Source organism: Girardinichthys multiradiatus, chromosome 9, assembly GCF_021462225.1.
Source record: "Girardinichthys multiradiatus isolate DD_20200921_A chromosome 9, DD_fGirMul_XY1, whole genome shotgun sequence".
Classification (NCBI taxonomy): Eukaryota; Metazoa; Chordata; class Actinopteri; order Cyprinodontiformes; family Goodeidae; genus Girardinichthys; species Girardinichthys multiradiatus.
In genome coordinates, this window is record NC_061802.1 from 39,117,829 (window position 1) to 39,144,558 (window position 26,730).

Sequence of the window (26,730 nt, forward strand, 5' to 3'; positions counted from 1 at the left end):
AGAGAGACACAAGGCATTTTTGTAGGATACCCAGGAACCCAGGATGGCTGCTTTTGGACTGATTACAGGCTGGAGGAAGACGGACAACAAAGGAAATGCCTAACGCTCGTGCTTATCAGGAGTCTCTAGTGAAAACTGTTTAGAAAAGTAGCTTCTCTCCTGTGTTAACATTGAATGAACTTGAGCTTTATGTATTATCGCCAGCTATTATTTACAGTTTGTTTTTGTTTTTTTGTATATTAAGCAATGCTTCATCTTATTTTGCTCAGGTAAAAAGAACTGAATAACACGTACCTTTGAGAAAGTTCTTCCAACTAAAAAACCCGAACCACTACACTTTTTAATTTTTGTAAAAGCTTAGCCACAAACTATAGTTTTTTGTTTTTTCTTTTGTATTAAATATCTAGTCTAAACCTAACAGTAAATGTATCGGTTACTGTTTTTGTAAGCATGAGTCCTTTGAACAGCAAATTTGTAGTTACAAAGATCTAAATGATCAGGAATTTGAGATGAACCGACCAGGATTTTATTGGCTGATAACAATTTCCAGTTTTCATTGTAGACAAAATCGGAATCAACAGGATTACGATTTTGACCACTTCCAATATTTATTTGTTTTTCTCAGGAATGTCACATAGAAAAATTGTGCTGTATGTTCTTTGGTAGACGAAGCAGTTTAAAAACAGAAAACGAAAGAGTTACTTGTATGCATCAGATTATATATTAATAATCTTAAGAACGCATTAAAGAACAGGCTGTTGGTTGATATGTTTATCGGCCAAAATTGATGGGAATTCTTAAGTTGAAAGTTTTTAAGTCTTTAAATGCAATCACATTTTTTTGTATTTAACATGCTAGTAATTTGCCAAATCTGATGTTTGAGACATGCTCCCCTATTTGTACTATTACTTTTAATTATCCTTTTTTATTATGCTAGAGAGTAGGCCCCACTAAAAAAAATGTAGGAGACTCACACAAATAGTAACAGTGTGACACCAAAGTGAATGTGGAAGCCCGTTGACATTTACAAGGTGGAAGAATTGGTCCAAAACTGTTTTGCAGTGAACAGTTCCAATAGATTTATAAAACTGCGATGGGGCAGAAAACAAAGATACACCGTGATGTACTTCTTCCAAGACATGGATCGCTGAGGATGAATAAAGATGGAATAATGCAGAAGTGGCCCGTTTTCTCCTAAAATGTAATGTGTCTGCTGAAATGTTGTAACATTTAAATGTAACATAGTATGTGGATGCATTTGTAGAAGTTATTTTTCCCTGTCTTGGTCACTAATGTGTACTCATTCGTAGAGGCTCAACATTTATGAAAACTAAACAAATGAGCCTACTTTTGCTTTGAATGTAGTAGTTTTCCATCTTGAGTGATGCCAGGTGTCTTGTATCCGTTTTCAGCATTGTAACCATGTAAATTTATCAGGCTGTTTCTCCACAAAATCCACTACCATATCAGGACTAGCTCAGGAATACTGCCAGCCAGCATGCAAACCTTCTCGTACCCCACGTAGCACTCCATTTTAGAACCACGGTTCAATCTCTGCTGCTGCAGTTTTTTGCAACGAGGGTAAAGGCCTATTAAGATATGAGAGTTAGTAAACCTACACATACCTCTCTGGTTGAGTCATTACCCCCCCCCCCCCCCAAAAAAAAAAAACCAATGTTACAGGTTAAGAGAAAACATGTTAATCAGCTGCAGAGATGAGCTTCCTGTGTGCTAATGTGGCAGCTGCCAGGCAACGGCTCAGCTTTTCTTTCCACGCCGAGCCATTCGTTTTTTGTTTTTGTTTGGGGGGGGGCATGTCTTAGACCTTTTGCGTCAGTGTGAGGACAGCCCTGACCTTAGCAATCTGAACTTCTGACGCTTTACAAATACAAAGGTGGAGCTGTGCTGTCAGTTCAGGAGTTTCTATCTTGGTTCAACCTTTGTCAGCGTGTCCTCAGAGATATTCCAGCAGCAGAAGTTATGAGTTCAGTGCACTGTGCTCTGTTCTCTGTACATCCTCTTGTGTTATTTCAGGTGTCTGCCTTCAAACAAACACACCACTGTTTGTTTTTACAGTATGCCATTGGTTTGGACTGCAGCTTTTTGAAGTGTTGTTTGGTGCCTTTCATTCTGGTCTTTAGATGCTTGCCTGCCTGCTGTCAATTTTGGTAAAAAGTATAGTTTGTCTACAGTCACTGTTCATCTATAATGCACTTTTAATTTAGGCTTAGAGTATTTCATTATATGCTAGACTCTACTTTTCACACTCAGACAAAACGCGACAGCGAGAAACATTTGTTTTTGTCCGTCAACTAGCGTGTACATATGATTTACAACACATATGTACACAATATTGCTAACTTCCAGACTCTGGATGTAAAGTTGTTATTTTCAGACATAAACTTGTTAAAATGTTGTTGATTAAAGTTTTAAGTGTATTTTCTGTGTTTTTTGTTCCAGGTTGAGGAAAGCAGCAAGGCAGCAGCTGTGGGTCTCCAAGTGGGAGACGAGCTCATCAACATCAACGAGATTCCCCTGAGTGGCTACAGACAGGAGGCAATCTGCCTCGTGAAAGGCTCCCATAAGACCCTAAGTCTGGTAGTGAAAAGGTAGGTACTCAGTCCCCAGTCTCCTCCTGGATCTACTGCCGTCACCACCCATAGGCATAATGGTTCACCATGGCAACAGCTCCAACACACCAATGTGATGGAGAAGTGGAGATGGAGGGCCTGACCCCAGCAGCTGTCTGTGCTGTGTGTCTGTAGTTTAGTTTGTTCATTCTGGGATTTCTACGTTTTCACTGCCGAGTTCTTGGTAGCTGGATGTTCCTGTTTAGCCAGGTTGAGCTGGCGTGCTCTCAGAGTTACTTCCTGGTTTGTGGCAGTATTCAAAAGAAGCAAGAGTGGATGACATCATGGGTCTGTTAGATCCCACACAGGCAGGTGTTAGGACACACAAGGGGAAGTTGTTATAGTATGTGACACCGAGATTTCTTCTTAAGTTCAGCACACCCTGTCAGTCTTGTGCGCTGTATGATCAGGCAATACAGGTTTGTGTTGTTTTGTCTGACACCAGTACCTTCACTAAACACTGTTTCTCTTTTCCCAAAGAAATCCAAATCCATACAAAATTATCAGCCGCTATTATCATTAAAATATACATCTCATTGTGTATTGACACATGGCTAATTCTTTAGTTTTAATATCTGGTTCAAACTGATGAAGCATTTATCGACTGAGCAGTCTTCTTACAGCTGGCCTTGTGTGTAAAACACTAGGGTCATTATCTCTCTTTGCCATCTGCATTTCTTTTTGCATTGTATCATATCATAATGAAATCTCTGAACAAATTTGCCCGTACAAGGAAGCTCACCCACCATTTGTCCCTGTGCAAGGACGAGGTTGGGAATCTCACTTATTGTGTTATATCCTCAAGAGACACGTTTGTTGTAGGATCAGGAAACAAGAATGAGGTATTGTTTGCTACTGTCTCTGTTAATTTTGTTGAAGACAAGAAAAATCTAAATTTAACCAAGGAATGTTTTTAGATTTGCAGGCTTGTGTATGGTACGGCATTTTAGTTTCTAGAAAGACAATCTCGCTTTTCGCAGCTGATACCAATTTCCAGTTTTCTTTAATGTCTCATTTGCCAGTTCTGTTTTTGACAGATTCCAGTTTTTGGCCCTTAAGACTAAAACATATATCCCTAATCTTTATCTGATTTTTATTAAACTCATAATACTGCATCTAAGTACAGACTGTTGGTTGAGGTGTTTTTTTAGATTGAATACGCTGGTATTTTTTAGCCTTCAGACATTTAATGAATAGGGAAAATAAATAAAATGTTTCTGTATTTGATATGCCAATCAGAGCAGATTAAATGAAAATGGGCATCTCATTTAGTTTCTGGGCATCTTACTGACATTAGAGTATTCTGATTTTGTAATAATATGTTATTTATAAGTCCCTTTACATTTAAAACTACGGCAAAGTGTTGCATAAAAGATAAAACAAGACGGAACAAAGATAAAAACCAGTATACAACTTGGGTTAACATAGTAATACTCCTGTTAGCAGTCTTTCCTAAACAGAAAAGTCTTTAGCCGTTTCTTTGACACGGTCAACAGTCTGCACTGGTCTAAGGCTCTCTGGCCAGAGCGTTTCAGAGTCTTGGGGTAGCAAAAGGCGTGTGAACCTTGGTCCCGGTGGGGCAGAGATGGTGGGTGTTTGTGAAACAGATAATCATAAGGAGCGCGTCAGTTGTCTAGACTGGGGAAGACAAAGGCGTGGACCAGTTTTTCAGCATCATGGAGGGCAAACTTTGACTATGTTCTTTAGATGGTGGAAATGCAACTTTACTGCGGTGGTGGACATGAATGTTAAATGATAGATGAGTCATATGTGACACCCAGAACTGTTGCAGACTGGAAGAAGGTGATGGTATGGTCAGAATATGAAATTGAGCTATTGGCTGAATGTAATTGATGGGGAATACTAATGAGAAGAGCTTCAGTTTTGGTTCTGTTAAGCCTGAGGAAGTTATTTGACATCCATGTCACAATCTCATTCAGGCAAGACGAGACAGCCGATAAAGGTGTGAGAGAGGCAGGGTCTAATTTTACATAAAGCTAAGTAGGTATGTGATTCCACGCTTGCCAGTGATGTGACTAGGGATGTTAAGATTAATCAATTCGCATTAGAGCAGCTGTGAAAAGATGTATATTTGTGGTTTAAATCTATATGCATCAGTATTAATGTCCTTGCATCCATAAAATTCAGTTTTTAATGAGATACTCTATGCCAGGGGTCCCCAACTAAAATAGCAGGAGGTCAACTACCTCCATCTTCCAAACACTTTGGGGTCCAAACATTTTAAATCAACTCACAAATATATTTTCTTTCATTTTTTTTTTTACATTTAATTAGCACTAGAATTTATGGTTTTTAACTACTAAACAATTATTCATATGCCCATGAAATCATTTGCTGAACAGAAAAGTGCAATAAGTACTAATATTAAAGACAGACACTCTGAATGGCGCAGTCTAGCTGGGTCTGCGTAACTTGGTACAGTTCTGCTCTCCTTGTGCTTGTGGCAGGCATGACAATTTGCTTAACCTTTTCTTTAACTTCTCCATATGAAAGTGTTTCTGCCACACCTTCCATGCGCTGTTTGATAATTTCCCAGTCAGTGAAAGGCTGACTTAGCTCGCTCATGTTGTCCCCTCAGTTCATCTATTCTCCTTGTCCTACCGTCAGACCCAGGCGGATAGCTTTGGTTTAAGTTCTTATGTTTGGTTTCATAATGTCTCTTTAGATTTCCATTCTTTATAAGTCCACAAGACCATATTATGCAGACTGGCCTTATACCTGATGGAAGTTAAAATGAAAGCGTATGCTTCTGTCCATTAATCTTTCAGCTGTGTGATTCCCATAGTCCACTTTACGGATTTTTGGTAAAGCCATCTTCTTTTACTCACTCATCTGTGCACCAGCAGGTCATTGTACTGTCAGCAAGCATGAGCTCCCAAGTTGGTAACTTAACAGCTATTAACAGTAATGTTAATAACACCACGGCGCACATTGCCACATGCACCTCTAACTGTAGTATGTTATGCTCCATGAAACATTTGTAAAGTGGCTTTAATCCCTCTTCATTGGAGGAATGGTATGTTCTCCTACCTCAGCTTTAGGAAAGGATGGCTAATAAAGTTTTAGCTGAGGGTGGTTTAAATAAAGAGTAAATACTCTCCTGTCTGACCCTATTCTGGATCTTAGTCAAGAAATTTGTTTTTACCCTTGTTTTTACTAAGAAATGTTCTAGACAGCATAGGAGTCTCATTTTTCTCATGATTTTTGAAGCATTTTTCTTTTGAACCTGTGGGAGAAGCTGGATTACATTCACAACAGATTAAGCTGCTGAAGAGCAGAAGGCACGAGTGAGGGATCTGGTTATTTTTATCTTCATATGCATGTAATTCTAAATAGAGTGAGACACTTCCTTTCAAGGACAGGTTTTATTGTTCATATTGTATTTTACAGTCTTTGAATCCTACAGGACTCTCTGTTTGTTTGCATTGTCTTGTCTGTGTTGAGGAATTCCTTTGTTCTGCTAGTCTCCAATAGCATCTCAAGTCATTCATTTCCCAAGGCCATAATAACAAGTCTGTGTCACATTTGGAATACAGCAAAGTGATAGTGGGTCATTACTGAACCTCAAAGCTTCACTTCAAGTCCAGTTTCTTCTACTTGTCATTCAGCTACAGTCTGAATCATGTCTATGGATGTTTAGAAGTGTTTTCCCTTCTAAATTTCACATCACTGTCGGTACCCTTTTGGAGCCCTGATGTTTTTCTTTGCACTCCATCTCTGCCTGTGCACGTCAAATGTTATTTATTAAACACTTTCCTATTCATCTGAAGGATGATGTAGGATTTGTTGGATGGTTATCAGCAAGCTGTCAGAACCTGCCCACTGAACAGGTGTGGTTTCTACACACAACATAAGGTCAGAGCTTGGTTTCCACACTTATGCATTTTGCACATTGTGACTAATCTGTGGTAGTTGTTGCAATGTCATTTTCAGAGGGGAGGCGAAGAAACTTGTCACGTCACATGGAGAGCACATAGGTGTGGCTATGTGTGGGAAGCTTCTTGCTCTCCAAATACATTTTTTCAAAACTGCTTTTAACCTCCATGCTGTAAATTTAAATATCTTTCTATCAGGCCTTGCAACAGTTTTCATACTACCTGATGCTTTTAATTTCCACATGTTTACCATTATAACCACAAACCTTGAGCTATGTTATTGGATTCTATGTGATTGATGCAGTGTATAACTGTGAAGTAGAAGTAAAACTTTAGGTTAAGGATTTAACCCCGGTTCTCTGAAACATGAGTGAGGTATCTCACTATGGGACACGCCTCCAGCGCCTGTCCCCCAGAAGCTCTATTACATTATGCCAGTCTTGACTGGCAGGCGGAAGTGACGTCCGCTCCCAAGGGAGCGACTTCCTCCCAGTATAAAAGCCGACGTCACGTAGGTGATCTTCAGTTTAATAAGCACACCTCTTCCTCGCTCCCTGCAAGGAGGGTGATCTGGTGAGATACCTCACTCATGTTTCAGAGAACCGGGGTTAAATCCTTAACCTAAAGTTCTCTTTCAACATTCGTTTCGGTATCTCACTATGGGATATTTCTGCTCCCGTATTGCCAGATAAGCTCACTCGAAGACCAACAGATTGCATCTTGCATTCATGGCAATGTGGAACCCACACCCAGAACCGTGTGAGCCAGTGTGGGCCTGGTGACATCCAGTTTATAGAACCTAGTGAAGGTGTGAGGGGTCGCCCAGTTGGCAGCCTCACATATTTCCTCCACAGGTATACCCTGGAACAATGCCCAGGATGATGCCACACCACGAGTGGAATGAGCCCGCAGACCTGCAGGGGGTGCAAGGCCTCTGCTCTCATAAGCCATAATAATAGCCCCCACTACCCAATGCGAAAGACGTTGCTTTGTGAGAGGCTTTCCTTTATGTGATGAAGCCCATGACACAAACAGCTGCTCTGATTTACGAAAATCTGCTGTTTTTTTCACATATAACCGCAGAGCTCGTACTGGGCAGAGCGTATGCAGTCGTTCATGCTCCTGAGAGGAGAATGGTGGTGGGTAGAAAGCCATTAATTCAAGGGCACGGCATGGCAGAGCCGTAGCAACCTTAGGTATAAAGGCAGGATTAGGTTTCAGTAAAACCCTTGACTCACCCAGAAACTGCATGCAGGACGGGTTAACTGAGAGCGCTTGAATGTCACTCACACGCTTAGCAGAGACCAGAGCAATCAATAAGACCGTTTTAAAGGAAAGCACTTTGAGCTCAACCTGCTGCAACGGTTCGAACGGTGCACGTGACAACGCATCGAGTACCATAGGTAAATCCCATGAAGGAGTGAGGCTCCTCGACACTGGACGGAGCCGTCGTGCACCTTTCATGAATTGACACACCAGGGGGTGCTGCCCCACTGTTTTGTCACCAAAGCCAATGTGACAGGCTGAAATAGCAGCCAGGTACATCTTCACAGTGGAAAAAGCCAAGCCTTTATCCAACAGTGCCTGCAGAAAAATTAAAATGTCCAACACAGGGCTTTGCATTACGCTCACCATAGGTTTTGCGCACCAACCCACGAATGCCTGCCATTTACCCTCATACACGTTACGCGTGGAAACGGCCCTTGCATTTTGAATTGTGTCAATAACGTTCTGGGGAAGCCCACTGGCAGCCAGATTTAACCCCTCACAAGCCAGGCTCATAGGGCCATGCGCTCCGGATGCGGATGAAATATTTATCCGCGTGCCTGCGTCAGGAGATCTCTGTGGAGGGGAAGCCGCCATGGCTCGCCGTGTAGCATCTGAAAAATCTCCGCTAGCCAGTGTTTCCCTGGCCAGCGGGGAGCTATAAGAATGAGTGAGTGTTTTCCCTCTCGCACCCTGGCGAGAGTAGGAATGATCAGTTCCAGCGGGGGAAAGGCGTACAGTAGGACCGGCGGCCATTTGTGCGCTAGCGCATCCAGTCCAAGCGGAGCCTGTCGCTCTGACAGTGAGAAAAACATCGGACACTGAGCGTTTTCCCCTGATGCGAAGAGGTTGACCTCCGCTCGGCCGTACCTCTTCCATATCTGGGACATTACCTCGCTGTGGAGTTTCCACTCTTTGTAGCGGGGATTGCCCCTTGACAGCAGATCCGCACCCCTGTTCATTACCCCTGGCACGTGAGTCGCTCTTAGCGACAGCAAGTGTGAGCTGGTCCAGATTATCAGTCTGTATGCCAGCTCGTGTAAATGACGTGAGCGCAGACCCCCCTGTCTGTTGATGTAAGCAACCACTGTTGTGTTGTCCGTTCTGACCAAAACATGGTGCCCTTTGATAAAGGGCAGAAAGTGTCTCAGTGCCAGCATCACGGCCAGGAGTTCCAGACAATTTATGTGAGCTGTCTGTGTTTGTGGACTCCAAACGCCGTTTACCATCATCCCCTCGTGGGTGGCTCCCCATCCTGTCAGCAAAGCGTCTGTGGTAATTACCTTCCTCGTCAGGATGGTTCCCATGGTAACGCCGGTGTTGAGAAAACCGGGGCGCTCAGCGCGCGTGCACATATGAGAGAAACCAGGACGCTGCGGTGAGCATGGCGTGTGGGGCTCAAGCTGAGTGACGCCACACACCTTTGAAACGGGCGCATGTGTAGACGACCAAGTGTGATGACCACCAGCGCAGACGCCATCAGACCCAGCAGTCTGAGGAATAACCTGAATTTCACCTGTGTGCCTCTGCGAAAGAGTGCCAGACAAGCCTGAAAGGCTTTTACTTGTTCCGCTGAGAGGCGCCGCGCTCTGAACTCGACTGAATTCAGGGACAGACCAATGAAGGTGATTGTTTGTACTGGGGTTAAAATGCTCTTTTCCCAGTTTATTGTGAATCCCAGAGCTGTCAGATGTAAAGTAAGCATGCATCATGAGCTCCTCTAAAGACTGAGCTGCAATCAGCCAATCGTCTATATACGTCGCCAGACGCATCCCCCTTTCCCTCAGAGGCGCGATGGCTGCCTCGGTGCATTTCACGAACACACGTGGGCTCAGTGAGAGGCCAAAAGGAAGAACCAGGTACTCGTATATCTTTCCCTGAAACGCAAATCTGAGGTATTTTCTGTGAGGGGGGTATATAGGGATATGGAAATATGCGTCTTTCAAGTCTATGGAGACAAACCAGTCTCCTTGACGCACAAACTTTATCAGAGCTGCGTGTGTTAGCATCCTGAACGAATACCGTCTCAGATATGTGTTCAGAGCCCGCAGATCCAATATCGGTCGCAGACCCCGCCCCTTTTTGGCACGAGAAAGTATCTGGAGTAAAACCCGTCTCTGCTTTGCTCCTGCGGTACCAGCCGAACAGCTCTTTTGTGCTGCAGGGAAATTATTTCCTCTTGCAGGACGCGAGTGGACTCTCCCCGGGCGTATGACTGTACTATGCCCTTGAAACGGGGTGGGGCTGTCACAAATTGAGGAAAAAAGGAAATTGAGGAAAAAGACTCAGAACAGTTGAGCACAGTTATTGAGAAGCGCTCGGTGACCAAGTTGTTAGCTCGCTCTGTGAACAGTTAAGCTAGCTCAAGTTACTGTAATGACCGTCTGTGAGGTGCTTCTGGGAGCGAGAAGAGGTGTTAGACTGAAGATCACCTACGTGACGTCGGCTTTTATACTGGGAGGAAGTCCCTCCCATGGGAGCGGACGTCACTTCCGCCTGCCAGTCAAGACTGGCGTAATGTGATAGAGCTTCTGGGGGACAGGCGCTGGAGGCGTGTCCCATAGTAAGATACCAAAACGAATGTTGAAAGAGAATCGTAGTTTTTGACCTAATTTACTAAAGGACATCTTAGACAAACATTTGTATTCAGTCACTTTTTGATCTGATACCCAAAATAAAATCCATTGCAATCGATTGGCTTTAGATGTCATCTAATTATTGAAAGATACCACCTGTATGTATTTTGATCTCAGTATAAATCACACTATTTCAAAAAGGCCTTAGCGGTTTGGTAGAGAACATTAGAGCATTTTCAAGACGATGGAACAAAGCACACAGTTCATGAGAATTTTAAAGCTAGATTTGGTTATGAAATTATGTCCCAAGATTTGAACATCTTACAGAGCTCTGTCCAATCCATCATCTAAAAAGGAAGAGTGTATGGCACAACTGCAAACCTACCAAGGCATGGTTGCCCACCTAAACTAACAGGTCAGGCAAGGAGCATTAATTAAAAAATAAATGTATAAATAAAACTCGTTAGCGCATTAACTCGTTAAAAAACTTGTCATGGAAGAGACAGAGCTTGTGGAAGAACGTTCTCTGGTCAGATAAGATTAAAATGAACTTTTTTACCTTAATACAAACTGGGTTAGGGTTGATGTAAGGTTGGATGGAGCTAAATACAGGGCAGTCCTGGAAGAAAATATGTCAGAGGCTGTGAAAGACTGGGGGACAGCAGGACAATGACCTCATACATACAGGCAGATTTACAATCACCATCCGCTGTTTTCGTCACCGGCTGCAGTGCCTTGCGGTTGGCAACAGAACAGTTCCCCTACCCGACTGTGATACATTTGGCTAAGATGCTCTCAATTGCACAGGCGTAGATGTTACCCAGGATGTCTGCAAACATTGGGTTATTCTTCAGTGTTTGCAAGAAGAAGAGTTGCTGATTGGCCTTTTTAACCAAACTAGAGGTGTTGAAGTCCTCATTGAGCTCCTTAGTTTTGCTGGTGTAAATTAGAAAGTTATTGTCAGCACACCAAGCAGCTAAGCGCTTAAGCTCTGCCCTGTAACCTGACTCATTGTTGTCTCTGAGTTCAATCACCATGCAGTTATCTGCAAAATTGGTGATAGAGTTGGATCAATAGATCTGCATCTGGTGAGGAGGGAGTAGAGGAACGGGCTCAGGAAACAGCCCTGTGGTACACCCATGTTGAGAGTGATGGTGGTGGAACGGCCGTTGCCTTACCCAACATACTGAGGTCTGTTGGACAGAAGGTCCATGATCCAGTTGCAAAGGGAGGTACTTATGCCAAGATTCCTAGATTTAGTGTTTAACTTGGGTTGAATGGGTCAGTCAAAGTCCAGACCTAAATCCAATCGAGAATTTGTGGTAAGCCTTAAAGATGAAAAGCCCTCTCCTTTCTGTCTCACTGACCTTGAGCTATTTTGAATTCCTTCCACTTTACAATTATGCACTTCCTTCACTCTGTTTATCACAGAAAGTCCTAATAAAATATATTGAAGCTTTAGGTTATAAAATATAAAGGGTTCAACGAACCTTCACTACCAGTCACAAGTTTAGACATACCTATATCATTCATTGGCTTTTCCTCATTTTTATTACTTCCTACATCGTAGATTTAGAGTGAAGTCATCAAAACTATGAAGCAAAAGGACATAGAATTATGTAGCAAACAGGAAATTGTTATACAACTCAGAACATTTATATTTTAGATTCTTTGATTACTGCTTTGCATTCTTGGCATTTGTTCTATGAGCTTCATGAGGTGGTCACCTGAAATGGTTTTGCAACAGTCTTGAAGGAGTTCACAGAGGTAGGAATAAAAATAAAGACAAACCTTTCAATCAGAAGGTAAATCAAGCCTTTGATTGGTAGTGGTAATATTTTTGCAAGGCAGTGTAAATATACCACCTTTAAATCAATTAGATTAAAGGTATCTCTGCATAAACAGGAATATGAATAGTTTAATCGCACTGCACAATTTTCAGCAGAGTTGGTTTAAAGCCCAGAACTAAGCAAACAGTCAGAATACACTTCAATTATCCTATTGGATTTGGAGTGAGCTGTTGACTGTGAATCATAGTTGACATTCTTAGAACTAATATCAGTAACTTGATGCACTAAGACCTCTAAAACCTAAACTCAGCTAAATGTACCTGATGTTTTTATTCCAGTAGAGCGAATAATACAGTGTCAAACCTTTTCCTAAAAATGGTTGCTATAATCATATATTGTGGCTATGTTTCCTAAAAACCGCTGCATTCTGCACTGGATTTCTCCAGTGACCCAACTCACTGCAGCATGAATGATTGAACGCCACATTGCTGTGTTGCTGTCTTTTCCCCTTCTGGAGTCCTCATAGAAGTACCATAGTGACTTCTAAGTTCAATCAGTTTTTGCTGCTGGAGAAGTCGTCTGCTGCTGCACAGTTCTGTTTAATGTTGTCCTTGTAGCAACAAAATAAACATTTTCTTTCTTCTTCTATCTTACACACCAAATGGCTGTTTTAGATTAGCGAAAGCTTCAGAGTTTCAGAGCAAAATCCAGTTATAGCAGGAAAAGCTTACAGGGGTATGTTACAGTGTAAGCACTCAGTAGGGGTTCTGGGCAGTGGCTTACATTTAGCAAGCCTCATTTTTCTAATTAAGCCTACGTTGTATGTTTGGAATGCAGATAACTAAAATTCATTTAAGTAGATTTCTTAAAATTGTTTGTGTCTCAACAGAGGAAATCATAGTTTTGTTTTTTTCTAGTCTTACTCTTACTCTTATTTCCCCACCACCCCTCCAGGCCAGTTAGGGAAATATGGACAATCTGTCCATTTTGGCAGCATTCAACTAGGCAATGAATTGTTCTATTGCCTACATTGGAACAATTTTGATTCTTTAAGGTAGAATTAGAAATTAAAGAGCAGTTTTTGTCTTGATTTTTAACAAAATCCAAAAGATTTATTAAGTTATCTGGCAGAAACTCCGGATTTTTATAATTCTTTGACCTTTTATTACTGATTTTAGTGGATTATCTTCAAGAGTTAATATACAAAGAGTTAAGAACACAATTCAGAACATTTTCTTGCCCTCCTGTTTTTAGCAGACATTCATTATTTAAGTTTGTAGCAGAGGCAACACCACACAACTGTGTGAGAGGGTTGTCTCTCTGTCTGCTTCTTCTGCCTGTCTTTAAAGCACCTCCCCAATAATGAAGTTAACTAATTTAACACTTGTACCCTCTGTTACAGCTTTGACCTGGAAGAGTTGTTGTAAGGGTGAGCTGGCAGTGGTAATAAAGGTCAAAATGGTCCAACTCTGGCCGATTTATTAGTGTGCCTCTAACATCTATTGTAACATTTATATATATATCATGTTGAAATGCTAGTTCCTGGGTAACATTTTATGAGGTGTGTCTATAGTATGCTGGATACACTCAAATTCAAAAAAGGTCAAAACGTTCAGCCACACGTACATACATGCAGAGAACTGAAATTGCCTTTCTCTCAAAACCTCAAACAAAACACAGGTAATACATACTAAAAATAGAAAAATAATGAGCATTAAAAAGACAAAAATCTGCCAAAGGCACATACAAGTATGTTGAATATAATGTTTTTAGAATGTGTAAAATGCTATTTTAGAAACGGTAATGATAGGACTAGCTGTAGAGGGTAATTATATAGGCCATGGTCTGGGTTGGTGCAAAGTTGTCTTTAACTTACATTGCCATCTCTGTTCATGATTTGACTCACGTTTGAAGTCTAACATTAGGAATATTCTGTCATCAGGTAACTCCTATGAAAAGTCTTAATGTGGGAAATAACCCTCCAGGAGCCAGAATCAGAGCCAAGTCCTGGCTGACATCCCATAAATATTTCACACCTTTTTACTATTTTGACAGTTTTGTGAGGATTGCTCACACTTATTAAATATATTTTATTTTACTTTGAGTGTGCAAGTTGTCCCAGTACAATTTAAGACAGCACTTAAGACGTATGTTGTGGAATCCTTATCATGATACAGTTTAAAGCCTTGTTCTCAATCTGAAGGTTTCCAGGTGCTTGTGGACCATGGGTCAGCACAGACAGCTCGTGACTTGGCAGCTGGTATGCCACTCAGCCCAGGAATGTGCCGGTTATTGCATGGTGCTCACGGTTCACCTCTCTCACCCGAAACATGAATGGTTTGATTGTAGGGTTAGTTGAAGAAAGGCCTTTGTGAGCCTCCTTAGGGAGCAAATGGGATCCAGCAGCTCACCTGCAAAGTGCAGGTTGTGCAATTTCAGCCTCAGCATTTTTCGGCTTTCCATTACTGTACATGTTGCGGCATTTTTCTCTGACATCGCCGTGCTTTTCAACCTGGCTGATAATTACTTGTCTTGTCATTTTTCTGAAACATTCCTTATCTCAGCTGAAACTGCTAGGTTGGTTTCGGAGTGAAAATGTGTAAAACATTAGGCTCTGACTTTCTATAACTCTTCAGGAGATATTTGAAGTTAGATTTTACGTCACATTGTCACAAGATTTCAGGTCTGTGTGCCAGAACAATTTCTTATGAATAAAAAAACAACAGTGAGGAGTACTGGAATGTTTTTCCCTTTTCAAATGGCAAAAAAAAATAAAACATGGAAAGGTTGTTGTTTTCTAAGGTAAGCTGCTGTTTTGTTTAAACTTCTCTTATTGTCAAAGAGAACAAAAACATTTAGGACTCTAAAGGCATTTATTTACTGAATCGTATAATTAACAAAGTTTGTGCTTAGAGCTGCGAAATCTATCGAATCGTAGTTTCCATTGGCGTATTAGTGTTTACAAAATTGCAATAACAAGGTACTGTTTGAACGCAGTATTTGTTGTAGCATTATGTTTCAAGTATGGATGCAAATTTTGCCTTCTAATCATATATTGGCCTGTTGAATGGGCTTTTACTGGCCTCATTGCCCCCACTTGTAGCATGCTTTCAGTAGCTGGGATGTTGAAGCTCACAAAGACAGGTGAGCTGGAACAGAAAAAAAATATACTGTATATTTGGGGTTATTGGTAACAGATTTCGTCATCGCAGTATTCACCAGTAGCATTGCAGGCCCATGTTTTCTTGTTATTGTGCCAGTCTAATTTTCACAAAAATTGAAACAAAACTGTATGTTTATGATTTAAGTGCTTTTCTTTGAGACTGAAAAGCAACAAGTATTCTTGCTGCTACTAAAAATAATGTAACATGAATTAAGAAGGTATAGAAAATGGAGGGGGTATTTATTATTATAGTTAGTTGTCCATAATCCTTTTTACTGTCAATTGATTTTGAATTAAGACTTAAGGAAAAACTAGATTCTGAACAGCCCTTATTTTATCCTTTCTGCTGTCCGTAGAGTAACACAAGTCTTGCAAACTGATAATAGCTGATTAATTCGTCAGACTATCTGCTAGGGTAGCCAGTCTGCAATCAGTTGCTTATAGCTTACCAACTGTAGTTTAAATGGTATTATCTTGATAAGCGTGAGTGGTGCCATTTCTTTTTTTTTTCACAACCTGTCTTTGTTTTTAATGACCAACAATATGTAGTAGCCTCCTTTCATCCTGCGGATCAGAAAATACAGCAACAGGTGGGAGAGGGGTTGTGCTACATTATTCTGTGCTCTAAACAGGCAGAGAAAACTCCAGTCGCTCTCTCAGGTGTCTCATTTTCAGGATTATAAACAGCAGGAATGATATGACAGAAAGTTTTATCAGTTTTCAAACCATAACGGTTTAAAACCTTTAACCTTTGATATCGGTTACAGCACCATGATTGGTTTGTAATTTGAAACTATGTCGTTATACTAAAAAGTGTAATGCAATAGTATCTGAAATGACCAGTCCATAGTTTCTGATATTGCTCTGTGTTTACCATGTAGTGGTAACACTGCTGGCGATCAGTAGCTCCTCTTTCAGGAAACCGAGCACTCTCACACACTATAGATAAAGCTGTTGCCATAGTAATTGTTGAAATGCATGTGTACCTCACAACAGGGGTGATGGCAAGACAAGAATCCGGCATTTCATCTCATTATTAGCATATTAGCCCCTTAGAGCCAATGAGATGACGCAAGGAAGGGGGAATACTCAAAGGGGACTGGCTATGACAAAGGCCCTCCTCCCCTTTGGTACACTTTTCTACCCCCTCTCAAGGGAAAAACCCCAGTAATCCTGAAGAAAACCTGCCCTAAATGTAACTACTTCTGCCAGGAAAACCTGGTTTTAGTTTTAGTGTTGGCCATTTCGTGTTGAACTGTATGTTGACGTTGACAGATGAAGTGTGTTTGTAGGTAATGCTGGTGCTCAGAACTTAGAGGCTGTTTGTCCTTTTTATCTTAGTCTGCCTTTGAAGTATTGGGACTAGTAAGCCTGACCAGCACATGGATACAGCTGGTCGCACTTTACAACCCAAAGTAAATTCAACCCTGATATTAGTGAGCTGCTTTTAGGATTTACATTTGTTTTTGTTATTTCTGTATTCCTTCATCCACGTGTTTGGTGAGTCTGGCTTCAGTTTTTTTTATTTTTGTTACATTTGATCATTAAATAGTTGAAATCTGTTTTGTTTTTTTAAGGCTGCCACTCTTAGATTTTTCACTTTTTGTGCATCAGTGAATAATTGTGGATGATGGGGCCTCCTTTAGTTTTTGACCCTAATACTTTGTTATTGTTGTAAAAGTCCTTTGTTTTACCTCTCAGTATGAGGTCATCAGTCATGTAGGTTAAGCCATGATCAGTAGGAATTTGCATTTTAAAAGAGAAAAAAGCAACTTAATCTGTAAAGTATTGTACGTGAAACAACGAGTGATCAGAGTTACTTGACATTGTTTAAGTGTTTTGTGAGAATTGTATCTTTTTGAATCTTGACTGGTCATTCATGCGTATGCTTGGTGTGAAGTTGGACTTCAAACTGGTCACTCAGAAAGCAATCTCTTCCCCTGCCCCCATTGCAGCCATCTGATTCACTTTCCTGACATATCTGTGCCTGCCCAGCTGTAGCCCTGACGATAGGCCTAATAAAATCAGGTTGATTTGCATACCAATAGCATGCGCCATGTGTGGTTAGCTACGAGCGCCCCAGAAACCGGCTGATGGAAGGCACAAGGAAGACATGGGTTCCATGTTGGATTGTCTTTGTCGTCTAAATAGGTCTTAACTCTAATCCTCAATTCATTTTGTGGAATTGTCCCACTTTATAGAGGCTTTACCAAATCTGTCGGTCTGAAAACAGATCATAGTGTGTCAAAAATGTATTAATTTTATCCAAAAGCAGGAGTCATGTTCTAAGTTAAAGCTGATTACAGGACCTGTGTCACCTTATGACATTTTGTACAAATTTCCAGTGAATGTCTAGGCCAGAAAATCTTTACTTTTATACCATTGTATTATAATGTTTTGATATAGATTCAACAGATTGATTTGCTGAATATACCACTACTAACTCGCCTATAGAAATCAGAGCCCGTTGGCCAATAATCCTGCCGTATATGAAAAACAAAGGAATTCAAATGATTTTAAAAGCAGCTATTTGTTTCTTTGGTTAGTGGCTAATCACCTGCCAACTACAAATAGTCACCTCCTCTGTGGCAGCCAAACTGTATCAGTTTTGAACTTGAGTGGGGGCAGAAAAGATGTCTGGAATCCAGACAACAGCTTGAATAAAGCGGTGAAGTGGCTGATCTGATTTTGAAGGAGATTCTCTACTCTGTTAAGCCCCCCTGGCTCATGCTGGGCCGGTGTCCCCCATGGACCATATGGCAGAGTTTGATTATAGCTCACCACTGCTTTACTGATTTCTCATAAGAGATGGTTGCTGCCATTTTCCTTTTAAACTATACTGTACATCTTACCTGGACTTTCTCATACGCTCCAGTTCCATTGACTATATATGGTATTTAGTCAGTGAGTATTTTTACCAGAAGGGGGAGTTATAAGATAGAGTTTGAGTGCTTTATTATTCATAATTATTACTATATTGTCCTTTTTAAATTAAAATATTTTATAATTAAGTTGGAGATTTATTTAGCCTGGTTTTGTTCTGTTGCAAACATCTTTCTGCAGAAGTTCATTCATATTTCCTGTGCAGTATTGAAAAATATGACATTTGGTCCTACTGTTTTCCAGATCTGGATAAGTATGGGAAATCTTTGACTTTCTATACTATTTTCTCTGCTCCATTTTCTCAAAAATTTTAAATAAAAACAAATATAAAGCAGTTCAAGGAAGCAGGGTGCAGTTCACATTGCCTATATGTAAAAGATGCAAAGTTTTTGAAATGTGTTAAGACAAAAGTTATTGTAAAACATTTAGAGTGTTTGATCAAAACTATTTGAAGCATTTATCTGGAATACATAAAGCTGAATAACTAATAATATAGTTATTCTTTTTCCAGTTTTAATTAAAATAATGTTGAGATAAGTAAAAAAAAAACAAGGTTTCAAAGTCCTGTTTACAATAGGAAACTAGTACATATGAATAAAGTCAACTCTGAAGCGTCTGCAGTCATAATGTCTTCAACACCCTCTGATGGTCAAGATTTTAAAGGGATACTTCAGTGTTTTGTTGTTTTTTTTTTTGGGATTCTGTTTAGTGGTTATGAGCAGCCATTATCTTACATGTAGATAATAACTATCTTGGCATCCTTACTATGAAATAAATTGGAAAGTAGAAAACAAAATAGATTCATTGTTCTCAGCTAGTCTGAACGGAGATGGTTTTGAAGTCAATGTCTGTAATCGTAAGAGATTCATGAACCTTTAAACTGCTGTCCTATTATTTATTTATTTATATATATATATATATATATATATATATATATATATATATACTGGTCCTTCTCAAAATATTAGCATATTGTGATAAAGTTCATTATTTTCCATAATGTCATGATGAAAATTTAACATTCATATATTTTAGATTCATTGCACACTAACTGAAATATTTCAGGTCTTTTATTGTCTTAATACGGATGATTTTGGCATACAGCTCATGAAAACCCAAAATTCCTATCTCACAAAATTAGCATATTTCATCCGACCAATAAAAGAAAAGTGTTTTTAATACAAAAAACGTCAACCTTCAAATAATCATGTACAGTTATGGACTCAATACTTGGTCGGGAATCCTTTGGCAGAAATGACTGCTTCAAAGCGGCGTGGCATGGAGGCAATCAGCCTGTGGCACTGCTGAGGTCTTATGGAGGCCCAGGATGCTTCGATAGCGGCCTTTAGCTCATCCAGAGTGTTGGGTCTTGAGTCTCTCAACGTTCTCTTCACAATATCCCACAGATTCTCTATGGGGTTCAGGTCAGGAGAGTTGGCAGGCCAATTGAGCACAGTGATACCATGGTCAGTAAACCATTTACCAGTGGTTTTGGCACTGTGAGCAGGTGCCAGGTCGTGCTGAAAAATGAAATCTTCATCTCCATAAAGCTTTTCAGCAGATGGAAGCATGAAGTGCTCCAAAATCTCCTGATAGCTAGCTGCATTGACCCTGCCCTTGATAAAACACAGTGGACCAACACCAGCAGCTGACACGGCACCCCAGACCATCACTGACTGTGGGTACTTGACACTGGACTTCTGGCATTTTGGCATTTCCTTCTCCCCAGTCTTCCTCCAGACTCTGGCACCTTGATTTCCGAATGACATGCAGAATTTGCTTTCATCCGAAAAAAGTACTTTGGACCACTGAGCAACAGTCCAGTGCTGCTTCTCTGTAGCCCAGGTCAGGCGCTTCTGCCGCTGTTTCTGGTTCAAAAGTGGCTTGACCTGGGGAATGCGGCACCTGTAGCCCATTTCCTGCACACGCCTGTGCACGGTGGCTCTGGATGTTTCTACTCCAGACTCAGTCCACTGCTTCCGCAGGTCCCCCAAGGTCTGGAATCGGCCCTTCTCCACAATCTTCCTCAGGGTCCGGTGACCTCTTCTCGTTGTGCAGCGTTTTCTGCCACACTTTTTCCTTCCCACAGACTTCCCACTGAGGTGCCTTGATACAGCACTCTGGGAACAGCCTATTCGTTCAGAAATGTCTTTCTGTGTCTTACCCTCTTGCTTGAGGGTGTCAATAGTGGCCTTCTGGACAGCAGTCAGGTCGGCAGTCTTACCCATGATTGGGGTTTTGAGTGATGAACCAGGCTGGGAGTTTTAAAGGCCTCAGGAATCTTTTGCAGGTGTTTAGAGTTAACTCGTTGATTCAGATGATTAGGTTCATAGCTCGTTTAGAGACCCTTTTAATGATATGCTAATTTTGTGAGATAGGAATTTTGGGTTTTCATGAGCTGTATGCCAAAATCATCCGTATTAAGACAATAAAAGACCTGAAATATTTCAGTTAGTGTGCAATGAATCTAAAATATATGAATGTTAAATTTTCATCATGACATTATGGAAAATAATGAACTTTATCACAATATGCTAATATTTTGAGAAGGACCTGTATATATATAGTGTACTGGAGTCAAATTTCTTGTTTGTTTGTAAAAACGTGGCAATAAAGCTGATTCTGGTTCTCTTTACATAGAGGTCAATAGTTATCAACAAGCAAAGCAGTGACAGGTCTGCAGTTCTTAACAATGACTTTACCATGTCGAACATGAACTCTGACCTGCAGAGTTTTAAATGGGAACAGGATTTTACAAAATGAACACAGTGTTTCATTGAAGAAGCCTTCTCTCAGTGATTAGGACCTTTTCTGTTCTAAATTGTTTGTTTTGTTTTTCTTTTATAGATGTGCTCTGAGTTACTTATTTTTTCAAGAATTTCCCTATTTTTCAAAGCTCTTGTTTTTGGAAGATATATGTAATTAAGGCAACAACAGGAAAAATGGCCTAAAACTGACTTGAAAATCTAAACATTTGAGTCTGGAAAAGTATAGCATTTTAAAATTGAAATTGTGTGGCCAACCGGGTTACTGTTAACAAGTGTATGAATATTTTAAAATGTAAAGTGGTGTTTGTCTTGTCCTGCTGGTGAGCTCTTTGTGTCTTCCTGCCCCCGCTGCCCAGGAATTTGAAAATGGTGGATATTGTAGCTCAGAAAATGCCTTCAGAGAATGACGTGCATGTGGCAAGAAGCTTTCTTACGAAGATTTTGCGAAGTTCCATGAGGTATGATTCTGTGACCTTACTGTAAAGAAGTAGCTCATATTTCCTGTCCACCTCCCCTTCATCATGCCTGCCTTGTGAACATTACCATAGAAATCATTTGCTTAGTGATTTTTAGTCATTCTTTTCTCTTTCTTTGGCAGATCATCACCTGCTGGCTTTTGCACATTTTCCTTTGATTCATATCATTAGATAAAGCTCGTTCCATTTGTGCAGCATGCGTCGTCTTTTCATCCAGTTAGACATAGAATACTTTTTGACAGTTTTTTTGAGGAAATGTAAATATTTATTTTGTTTTCTTGTGTTTGCCCTGTGACATGCTACCTCAGAAAGAACGGCTTTGAAGGGTATGTGTTTTATGGGTTACTGTCATCTGCACAAAAGTTCTGATCGCTAAAACAAATCTCAAAATTCACCCATGTTTTCCCACTGTGACTGATGGAGTGATTCAAAAATATTATACATCACTGACTCCTAGAGTAATTTGTTTTGTTTGCAGGTTTTTAAACGTTACTTGAAACCTCAACTCTAGGCTCTGTCTTTATGGAATATCCATTTTCAGATCTCCACAGGCCTCCAGATTTGCCCAGGACCTGTAGGAGTATACCGAGGTTTTAAGATACCAACACAAATCTTGTGAAATTTTAAAGCAAATTTATTTTTAATACATACTTATTTGTTCAAATAGGAGCTCTTCCTAAATAAAGGCAAACTGAAAGTTATCAATAGAAAACAACCAGTCTCTAGTTTTTGAACCCTGTTCTTTTCTTTTAAGCTTCTTGATAAAGTCAACATGTACTGAGTCAAACTTTTTCCAGGTTTGTAATCCAGTCTGTGTTTTTGTCCTCTCTGCAGACGGAATGAGCCCATAAGCAGGCCTCACTCCTGGCACTCCACCAAGTTCAATGAAAGCCAATCAGAAACTGGCAGAAGACAGTCTCCGCCCACCGCAGTGTGGCACCCCAGATATGATGCAAGGTAACGGAGATTTTAAATGTTTTGCTGCTGAGTCTGAGGTTTCATGTTTACACTAGACAGTTGAATGGTTTAGTCGTCAGAACTTTAAGTTAATTTATTCTCATTTTATTGCATTGTTTTACATAAACAAATCTTTCCTCAAACTTGTTTTGAGTTGGTATTATTCATGTTGGTGTATTCTGATGTCTATAGGACTTTTTGAGTTACTCTAACTTGGCATGGACCAGTATGAGATTCTGGCAACAGTTTTTGTGTGAAACAGAAATCAACAATTATTCCTACTGTTGCTGAAATATTCTAACCAGTTGATTGTTACAGGTATAATAATGTTATCTGGAACATTTATTATTTTGATTTAGGAATAAAGGAATGAAGTTTTTTTAAATGCTTATATCATTATACTCTTTTTAATGGCTGATATTAGCTCAGCTCAGCTTAGCTTAACAAACACATGATCTAATAAGGCGGTGGTGTCCCTTTAGTTTCCACATCATGACTTGCTGTGTTTATCACAACCAAAAATATTTCCAAACAGCTAAAATTGTCTTTAAATAACCTTTTTATAAACAAGGGAAAAGTGTAGTTGCGGTCTTTCTACCAGCTCTACCAGCAGTTTGCAGGAACCGGACAGCGGGAAAGAACTGCATTAATTAATGCTGCAGACGGAGATAACTCTGGTTCTGTTTCATTCCTTCCTGACTGTCAGTGGGAGTAAACAAAGTGGATATGTCTCCTCGTGCTCCTCGCAGGTCGAGATTAAATGTAAACAAAGTCACGCACGTGACACGTAGCCCACCTGGGCGTGCGTCTATAAGTAGCAGGTGGAAGGCTACGTTCGGTCTCTGGGATCTTCTCACAGGGGAGAGGTTCCGAGTGACCAGTGTGACAGGCAGTCATCCAGAAATTCACAGAACTACAATTACAGCGTAACGTCCGTTACTCCGGCACATTCTCTGGAAAGGAGACATTAACAGGATTTTAAAGCTATAAAACAGTATGAAGGTAAATATTTGTGGGTTTAAAACTATGGTTTGTCAAACCTTGGTTTACCTTGATGCCAATAACCGGCTCATGTCTTGATCTTACTAAAAAAAACTACAATAAGCTTGAAATAGACTGGATTCCATAATTCAGTCATATATTGATAGTTTTGGTATTGATGTGCCACCTCCTATTATAGAAAAGCCTCTGTACTCATATTTTCTTACTTTATTTTCTTGCTGCTGTAGCTCATCTGCTACAGATTTATCCTCTGGCTGGGAGCAGACAAATTTGCGCAGAGTCTCTGACCAGTTCAGCTCTCTTGGCAGCATGGATAGTCTAGAACATGTCCCACACTCATATCCTGCTGGTCGGATGTCACCTGCTAAGTCGAACAACAGTATGGAGCACCTGGGAGGAGGAAAACGAGACTCCGCTTACAGCTCCCTCTCTACAACCTCGAGCACGCCAGACTATTCACTCTCAAGAAGCAATGCTGCCTCGTCAGAGAACGTGGCCTATAAGGTCGGTCAGTGGGATGCAGGACCAAAACACAGCAATGGCAGAAACAGCCAGAACCTGGCTGCTGATGGGGGCAGACAGGATGAAAGAGTCACATATTTTCAGATGCCAGGAGTTAACTTTGGCCACAGTGGTCTACAGGCTGAGGATTCACCAGGGTCACGGCACTCCACTTCAAGCAGAACCAGCTTCGGACCTGTGTGGAATGTCCCTGAGAAAAAGAAGAGTGTTTCTCCTCCCCCTCCGCTTCCACCTGCACGCAGTGATAGCTTTGCTGCAACCAAGGCACATGAGAAAGGGATGGTTAAAACTCACTCTGAAGAATCTGATTCCTCTCTGGCCCGTAAGGGGTCTTTTGAAATTCGCCGCAGCCACAACATTTCTCCAAAGAACGACAGTGAAAATATTTATTTTGCATCTGATAAATGCAGTCACACCCAGTTCAGCTCTAACAAGCAGTATTCTTTCTACAACAGTGATGTTGGGCAACAACAAGTTCCCCATGTTAGCCAGATCTTCCACCCAAGACAACATAATGACAAAAGCACTTTCCATCCTCAGAACTGGTCCATATCTGTACCAAAGCCACAAAATCTTGGTGGGTACCACTGCAGCTCGCAGGAACCTTCTACTAATAGTGCTAGTCAGCACTCGAGCCAGAACCACAGACGAAGCTTAAGCACCTCTCTGTCTTCTACAACTACTAACCAAACCACAGAGACCACCGGACCGAACCGATATTACTGTGTCACTACATCCAATAAGGCCATCACCTCATCTTGGTCAGATATACCAAATGAACGGAGGGCCGGTACTGGTGTAGATCCATCACAAACTGGACCTGAGCAGACAGCCACCAAAGTCAAGTATCATCTGCCTCAACTACATCAAAACTCCTCTCACAACAAAGACAGCAATGCTTACAGCAAGCACCCAGTGACCACTGTTCCTGAAACATCTGTTCTTAAACACTTCTCTGATGATGGGGAAAGCCAGAGAGGACACAGCGCACAAATGGCAAATCCTTTATACACATGTGACCCTCCTAAAAAGCAGTCTGAGCAGAGGAGGTCTCTGCCTGCTCAGCTCAAAGACTCTCAAAAAGACATTAGGCTTCAAAGCCAGATGAGCAACAAGATCTGCCCTCAGACAACCCCAATGCTTCACTCCCTATCCATGAATGTTGAAGGTCAAGAGGAGAAACCCAGTGGCCCAAACTCTGAGGAGTCCCTCGAAAGCAAGCAGGTAAAGTGCAGTGAGCGGTTTGCCACTACGCTGAGAAATGAAATCCAGATGAGAAGAGCAAAGCTGCAGAAAAGTAAGAGTGCAGCTGCTCTCCCTGGGGCTGAGTGTGAAGCAGAAGATCAAGATTCATGGAAATCCACTAAAAATTCCACCCCAACCTCTGCAGATGGGTCCTTCTCTAACTTCTACAAAGATCATTTAAAGGAAGCACAAGCAAAGGTGCTCAAGGCTACCTCTTTCAGGAGGAGAGATCTGGAACCTGTCTTGCTGGAGCACTCTGCAGCTGAGGCTCAGCCCAACTACCAGTCCTCAGCACAGGCCCGCAAAGATGGCAACCCTCTGGCAACAGTCATAGAGTCGGGAACAAATTATTCCACTGGTCACGTTACTCGTATTGGTTACCGTAAGCGTTTCCCTACAGAAAAGAAGATCCGGTCTTATTCTGAACCAGATAAAATCTATGAAGTTGGAGTTAATGAAGGTCCACCTCCTACTGAAAATGCTAACTCTTCACTAGAGCAGCAACTCTTAAATGAAACTATGAAGCCAGGATTCCCTGATTACATGCCCCCTAAAAGCCATTTAAAGTACCAAGGCAAAGATCCGGCTTCTAACTGTGGGACTGAGGACACAAAGGAGGGAATCAAGAGCACTAAGGTTTCTTATTCTACACCATCCTCTCAAGATAAGCAACGACTCGGTACATTCGCAGAATATGAAGCAAGTTGGAAAATACAGAGCAAACATCCAGAGAAAAAAGCCTCTGGACGGTATCGTTCAGCCGATAACATCCTAGATCCAGCATCAGAGGACAGAACCCAGAGGACGTGTTTCCATGGGAGATCCAGATCATCGCCCTCAGCAGACATGTATGAACAGGTAAGACACAAAGTTACAATGTCTGTTGTTTCAGGTGTTTCCTGAGTATGTTAATGAACCTTCTCCTCTGACCTGCCAATAACTGTTTCAGACAGTTATGGTTTCTCTTTAGGAGCTGTAATGTAAAAGGCTATACGAACATGACTGCATGAAGAGCGGTCATTTTTAAACTGGCTTACTATCTAATTTTAGGGATTTTTACCAACTGTTGTCATAGACCATTGCCTGAACCCAGAGAATTCTGAAACACTCCCAACATTTCCAAATTAAGTTCAGTTTAGTTATATAGTGCAGTTAAATGCGGTGCAAGTTTGAGAAAATGGAGCATACACACAAACAAATACAAAAACACTGATCCAGGAGTGCTTTCTATGTCTGAGAGAAAGTAAAGAGTTAATGGCAGTAGCAGCATCTTTAGTGGCTTCATCTAGGGCGGAAACGCAGCTAAACAGCTACGCACTGAGCCAGTTTTCATGTCTGTAGGGTGAAAGAGAGCAGAAACCCAGCCTGTTCACCATAAGACAGAGGTTCAAAGTTTAAAAGTATAAAACAGAGCATCTTAGCTGAACTCCATTTAGCCTTTCTGTTATCTACTGAAAGTCTTGCTCTCTCTCATAGTCTAAATGAAACATAGAGATGTCTCAACAAATCATAGCAAATAGTTTCCTTTTAAATATCGTTTAACTTTCTGTAAGTCC

General features: G+C 41.0%; 1 protein-coding gene across 4 annotated transcripts in view; it reads left to right on the forward strand.

Annotated features, from left to right (window-relative positions):
• The window catches only part of shroom2a (shroom family member 2a), a 51,462-nt gene that overhangs the window by 15,016 nt on the left and 9,716 nt on the right, over window positions 1–26,730 (forward strand). For 2 of the 4 annotated variants that reach the window (XM_047374480.1, XM_047374479.1), the window contains exons 3-7: window positions 2,461–2,609; window positions 21,329–21,430; window positions 21,757–21,774; window positions 22,283–22,405; window positions 23,635–26,032. In XM_047374480.1, coding sequence (XP_047230436.1) covers window positions 2,461–2,609; window positions 21,329–21,430; window positions 21,757–21,774; window positions 22,283–22,405; window positions 23,635–26,032 — 2,790 coding nt within the window. The remainder of the gene's footprint in view (window positions 1–2,460; window positions 2,610–21,328; window positions 21,431–21,756; window positions 21,775–22,282; window positions 22,406–23,634; window positions 26,033–26,730) is intronic. The other 2 variants (XM_047374481.1, XM_047374482.1) reach the window with 2 other exon arrangements.